Here is a 6,248-nt window from a genome sequence, read left to right on the forward strand (position 1 = left end):
GAGGCGATGAAACTGCATGTAAATTGACATCCTATCACCGCACAAAATTGAATCTGCACTTTATTTCTAGCCTTCATTTTAATGCAGCACCTTCCTCATCAGGCCAGCAAAGACAAAAAAAAAGTTAAAACTCCTCAGTTTGTTGTCATACTCACATGGGTCTCAGATCCATGAAGAAAGTCATTGAGAGCTTCTGGGTCACTGTTGGTGAAAACAAGGGTAGAATTCACATCAGTGCACGACAAGCAAAATGAAATTAACCAGAAAAAAACCAAGATAAAGTGGCCTTTCAAGTGAAAACTCTTGAGGGCAACTTACCAAATCACATCGAGAAGGCACCTGCCGTCTTCATCATCCATGACAACTGTTTCACACGACATGAAATTTTAACTTTAGTTATCACAGACACAAATCTTTTTTGCCACAAAAAAAATCCCCGACTTTAATTATGAAATTTTACAACTCAAGATTTTGTATTGATTTTTAGGACTTCACAAATCCATTAAATAGTAGAAAAAACCTTAAAGGTCTACCGATATCAGCCGGCCGATATACCGCCATTACTACAAGAACGGCCATCCGCCGACACAATAGGATAACTGTAATGTTCACTGTTTGGTTGATGATCATTCTGATGGCGGTCGACCGATATATCGGCTAGCTGATTCGATAGGATAACTTATGTTCAGTTTGCGTAACGATCTTTCTTAGTTAGAATTATCAATGTGCAATGCAATTTTAATCAAAATCTCTGCTTTTCTATAGTAGGCACTTGCAAAACACATTTTGTGCTGCACACTTGTGGCCGCGGATATACAGTATCACCTTTTCATGATTCCAACCATGCATGCCCTCTTGCAAGCCCGTCGACGGGGGGGGGGGGGGGGGGGGGGGGCTAACCAGGTATGTTGTCCCGGCCCTCAGGACCACAGGGGCCTGTTCATGACCCTTATTTTACTTTACTTTTTTTTTTTTTTTTTTTTTTTTTTTAAATCATTGTCTGATTAAATATTATGTTCTACTCGACATTTACAGTGGGGCAAATATGTATTTAGTCAACCACTAATTGTGCAAGTTCTCCCACTTGAAAATATTAGAGAGGCCTGTAATTGTCAGCATAGTTAAACCTCAACCATGAGAGACAAAATGTGGAAAAAAAAAAAAAAACAGAAAAACACATTGTTTGATTTTTAACGAATGTATTTGCAAATCATGGTGGAAAATAAGTATTTGGTCAATATCAAAAGTTCATCTCAATACTTTGTTATGTATGTACCCTTTGATGGCAATAACAGAGGCCAAACGTTTTCTGTAACTCTTCACAAGCGTTTCACACACTGTTGCTGGTATTTTGGCCCATTACTCCATGCAGATCTCCTCTAGCACAGTGATGCTTTGGGGCTGTCGTTGGGCAACACGGACTTTCAACTCCCTCCACACCCCATGGCGTCAAAATAATAACAAGAACGGTGAGCAAAAATCCCATAACCACACATGGGGACCCAGTGAATGACCTACAGAGAGCTGGGACCACAGTAACAAAGGCTACTATCAGTAACACAATGCGCCGCCAGGGACTCAAATCCTGCACTGCCAGACGTGTCCCCCTGCTGAAGAAAGTACACGTCCAGGCCCGTCTGCGGTTCGCTAGAGAGCATTTGGATGATCCAGAAGAGGACTAGGAGAATGTGTTATGGTCAGATGAAACCAAAATAGAACTTTTTGGTAGAAACACAGGTTCTCGTGTTTGGAGGAAAAAGAATTGCACCATACCCACTGTGAAGCATGGGGGTGGAAACATCTTGCTTTGGGGCTGTTTTTCTGCAAAGGGACCAGGACAACTGATCTGTGTGAAGAAAGAATGAATGGGGCCATTTATCGAGAGATTTTGAGTGAAAATCTCCTTCCATCAGCAAGGGCATTGAAGATGAGACGTGGCTGGGTCTTTCAGCATGACAATGATCCCAAACACACAGCCAGGGCAACAAAGGAGTGGCTTCGTAAGAAGCATTTTAAGGTGCTGGAGTGGCCTAGCCAGTCTCCAGATCTCAACCCCATAGAAAATCTGTGGAGGGAGTTGAAAGTCAGTGGTGCCCAACGACAGCCCCAAAACATCACTGTCCTAGAGATCTGCAGGGAGGAATTGACCAAAATACCAGCAACAGTGTGTGACAAGCTTGTGAAGAGTTACAGAAAACGTTTGGCCTCCCTTATTGCCAACAAAGGGTACATAACAAAGTATTGATATGCACTTTTGGTATTGACCAAAAACTTATTTCCACCATGATTTGCAAATAAATTCTTTAACAATCAATGTGATTTTTTGTTTTCCACATTGTCTCTCATGGTTGAGGTTTACCTATGTTGACAATTACAGGCTTCTCTAATATTTTCAAGAGGGAGAACTTGCACAATTAGTGGTTGACTAAATACTTATTTGCCCCACTGTACTTAAAAACTTTAACGTATTTAATATTTCAAATACATATTTTTTCCTTTTTTGCACAGCACCCCCCCACCCCTCTGTCTTAGCAGAGAATGGTTTGACCACGCTCTGGCGCACTCAAGGCTACACTACGTACATGCCCTGAAGCAGGAAATTAAAACCTGTCATTGTTGTAAACCAAGGGCGCAGGTGTGCATAGGGACGGTAGAGACATAACACAACACATAACTTAACCAAACCCCGACATACACACACACGCTCACACTCACAGAGCCCAGACAGAAATACATGTCGACAACATGCCGCCTCCTCCGCCCCCTTTGAATACGAAGGATATTAGAAGTTTTTTTTTTCTTTTTCGGCCAGCAGCAGCCACTGTAAGTAATTTTAAAAGACGCCAATGTTGTGGAGGTGGGAAACACACCACTAATTTTTCTACTGAAAGTCCGACCAGCATCAGTGTTAGCATAACATTAAACTGTGTGAACTTGCTTACCTGCAAAACTCAAGTAGGGAGCTGCTTAGAAGTGTCCTTCTGTTTGTGTTTTGTACTGTTAATATTAATTAAACTGTGAGAAATGTAGTGAACTCTGCTGGAAACTATACAACCCCGAAAAACGTGAGCAAGAAGCTACATAACCTCGTATGTTGCTCACATAACACAACATACACACAACAAAATCATAATTAACTATGTACATTAAAAAATGTTTTTTTTCATGGATGCCGCGAGCTACCCACACTAGCGTTGCGATCGACTGGTCGATCGTGATCGACGTAATGAGCACCCCGGTTTAGCATATCAATTAATTAGGTTCATAATGGTGAGAAATGTAGCCCTGACCCCTATTCACCCAATCTGTTTGGTCCTATTAATGTCCCATCCCGAGCAAAAAGTGTACATGCAGGTTATGTGGTTATATTGTCCCTACCAACCTAGAGACTAAACGTATTCCCCTATTAAAAACTCTACACAAGGCGAGTCATCATAAATCAGGTGCGCATTATAAGAAATAGAGATGAAGATCATAGAGGTGAACAAGAAAAAATGAAGTTTTTAAAAGGGGGACAGTAAGCCACAGAATTAGGGCTAGAGTTGGCTGTGGATAGTGTTTTCGGTAAGTGAACAACAGCCGCTAACAGTGAACGTTTACATTCATGATCACCGTGACCAAAGCCCGATTCGAGTCTGTCACCGGCCGCTTGTAACCTATTGAGCTGCAGTATGGCAAGACATGCTGCTTGCGTTAAGCCGAGGAGAGAGAAGGTGGGTTTGTTAGTATGTGGGGGAGCAGGTGCGCGAGGCTGAACAGACTCTGGTCGGTGGCTGGATTTATCTTGAGTTTACAAAAACTACCTACGCTCCACCATATCACAGGGCAGGCTTAACAACCTAGCCATGCTCTCCATTGAGTGCGAGCTTTCTCAAAAACTGGATTTCACTGATGTTATAAATGACTTTGCTGTCAAAAAATCTAGGCGCATCCCTGTTTGAGGGCTTGATAACCCCAGGGATGTGGAGGGGGCAGGCACAGGATGTTGTGTTATACCGTTTTGTTGCGTAGCAGGCAGGCATGGCACTCTCAGTTGTACTGTATTGTAATGGAAATTGTTTATATTGTGTCACATCACATTACAGTCTGTTAAATTTAACTATCTCAAATTAAATAATTAGAAATTTTACACTGTCATTGCTTGCAAAGCATTAAAAGTACTGCATAATGTCGTGACAAGCCGGTGGCAGGGGTGGGGGGGCCCTATAATGGTCTCTTGTCCCGGGCCCCAGCAAGTCTGTTGACTGCCTAACCTCTAGTTGCATGTTTTGGGAACTATTCTCCCATAAAGTTGGTTGCAGCTAAGCCAGTCATTTGTTTTGAAGCTGACAACATGGGGGAGCCATCACAGCTAAGTTCCAGGCCACTATGGTTTGTTTAGGTTACTTGTTGTTTGTTTTAATAATAGGGACTTTTAGAAGTGATAATGGATGATGAAAAATTATGAGTAGATTTGATTTCTACCTGTTAGGTTGCTGTTACATTTTCTATTACTTGTGTAGGAAATATGAAATTAATCTGCTGATGCCATATACTGCCACACCTTGCCATATAGGCTAGTATGAGGATTGTGCCAAAACGATGTCAAAGGTCAAGTTGTCAGGTCAAATATCAAGTACATGAAGTTCTGGTCATAAAGATGATGTACATTTGATTTAAAAGAAAACATTGTCTGAGATGTAGCCTAAAACATTGAAAATTCACCACCATTGATCCCAATTTGGATCACGAAAGTCAATGGGTAAAATATTTCATATTTTCCTCTGTAAAGATTTTTTTAATTAACAAAAAAGGGCCATCAATGGTTCTGCTAACCTTGGAATTGCAGACAGAAATTGTGGAACAGGTGACTTTTAATTTTTTTTCTATCCAAGTGCCTATTGACCAACTACATGTACAACCCTAAAGATATTCCCAATATCAATTTTTGTTTTTTAAAGCAAAAAAATCTCTTCGTCATTGCCTGTTTTGTCCTAATTATTGGCCAAGTAATCTGCAAGTCAAAAGAAAACAAAGTGAAAACGCGCGGATTCTTGGCGTCCCGAGATCTTTTTCGTTGTGATCTCGGGAGGAGACCACCCTAGCACATAAACATATACCAATACACTCCCTACTCCGTACCCCAAAAATCCTACGTAGCCCCACTTGCCCTCTCTACAAAGGCGGCGGATATTAGCATTTAGCGGCGCCAGTGTGCAGGATATGAATGGGAGACGTTTTTAGCTACATGCTAACTCGCATCCCCCCAATATATCCGTCTGTGTAATAACATTTTCGTCATGTTACGCTTACGATAACAACCCCAAATCGCACACAAGGTGTCCGCGTGAAGAATAAAACTAACACGCTTCAGCTGTAACGCCGGTATTTTGTCCCATCCTGCGAGTTATGTTTAGTTAGCCTTAGCTGGTTAGCCCGAGCTAGGCTACCAACAATATTCGTACGTGTATCGCTAGCTCGGGAGCCTTTGACATTCAAAACAAACCGCCAGCGGAGGCGGTTTAAACGCCCGAGCTTGCGCGTTCACACTCGGGCAGAGACGCAGCAAGTAGCACGGATGTGGAATACGCCAAAAGGAGCACAGAGCCAAACCTATGTCAGCCAGAGAGCAGAAAAATATGAGTTAATGTTGGAATACTCTTGGATGGAGGGGGGTATGCTTGGGAATTCGCAGGGAAAAAGGAGCCCCCCGTTTTAGGCGGGCCGTGCGGCAGTGTGGCGAGTCGACGCCGACCGCCATGCACGAAGCGGCGGCACTCGCACTGCGTGGATAAATGCAGCTTTGTAGCAGTTATTGCGATTAATTGAGAAATTGCTACATTGTAACAAACTCACCCGAGACGATAGAGGTGCAGGCAGCGCGGGGTCTCCAGGACAGCTTCGCACGGGCTGCTGCACAGGACCCGACTACAGGCAGGGAACTTAGTCGGCCATCGCTGTGCCTGATGGAAAGTCGACTTTAGGCAGGTTCGTCATTTCCCACTAACGAATGCATTTTTGTTTTCCCTAAAATTTTGATGACAGTTGGGAAATAGTTTATCGATTTTGTTTTTAAATATTCTATTTTTACGGGTTTGACTTTTGCTAACGTTGATAAACAAAAACCGTCAGTACGGCAAAACGGTGGGCTAATGCAGTGTTTCCCAATCCTGAGTCAAGTCACATACTTTACATTAATGGCAAAATATAAAAGAACAATATCTTCCTGGATTTGAAATGATGACTATTATGTGTTTTTTTATAAGCCA

At 42.4% G+C, this 6,248-nt stretch overlaps 1 protein-coding gene across 7 annotated transcripts in view; it reads right to left on the reverse strand.

The window, feature by feature from the left end:
• LOC130911158 (BRD4-interacting chromatin-remodeling complex-associated protein-like) overlaps positions 1–5,916 on the reverse strand; it is a 59,311-nt gene extending 53,395 nt beyond the window's left edge. For 3 of the 7 annotated variants that reach the window (XM_057828929.1, XM_057828933.1, XM_057828926.1), the window contains exons 1-2: positions 319–785; positions 156–201 (exon numbers count right to left, since the gene is read on the reverse strand). In XM_057828929.1, the coding sequence (XP_057684912.1) occupies positions 156–201; positions 319–380 (108 nt within the window). In that variant the 5' untranslated portion in view covers positions 381–785. The other 4 variants (XM_057828931.1, XM_057828928.1, XM_057828930.1 and 1 more) reach the window with 3 other exon arrangements.
• Between the last annotated feature and the right edge of the window lie 332 nt (positions 5,917–6,248).

The sequence above is a fragment of the Corythoichthys intestinalis genome, unplaced genomic scaffold (assembly GCF_030265065.1).
Source record: "Corythoichthys intestinalis isolate RoL2023-P3 unplaced genomic scaffold, ASM3026506v1 HiC_scaffold_23, whole genome shotgun sequence".
In the NCBI taxonomy this organism is placed as follows: Eukaryota; Metazoa; Chordata; class Actinopteri; order Syngnathiformes; family Syngnathidae; genus Corythoichthys; species Corythoichthys intestinalis.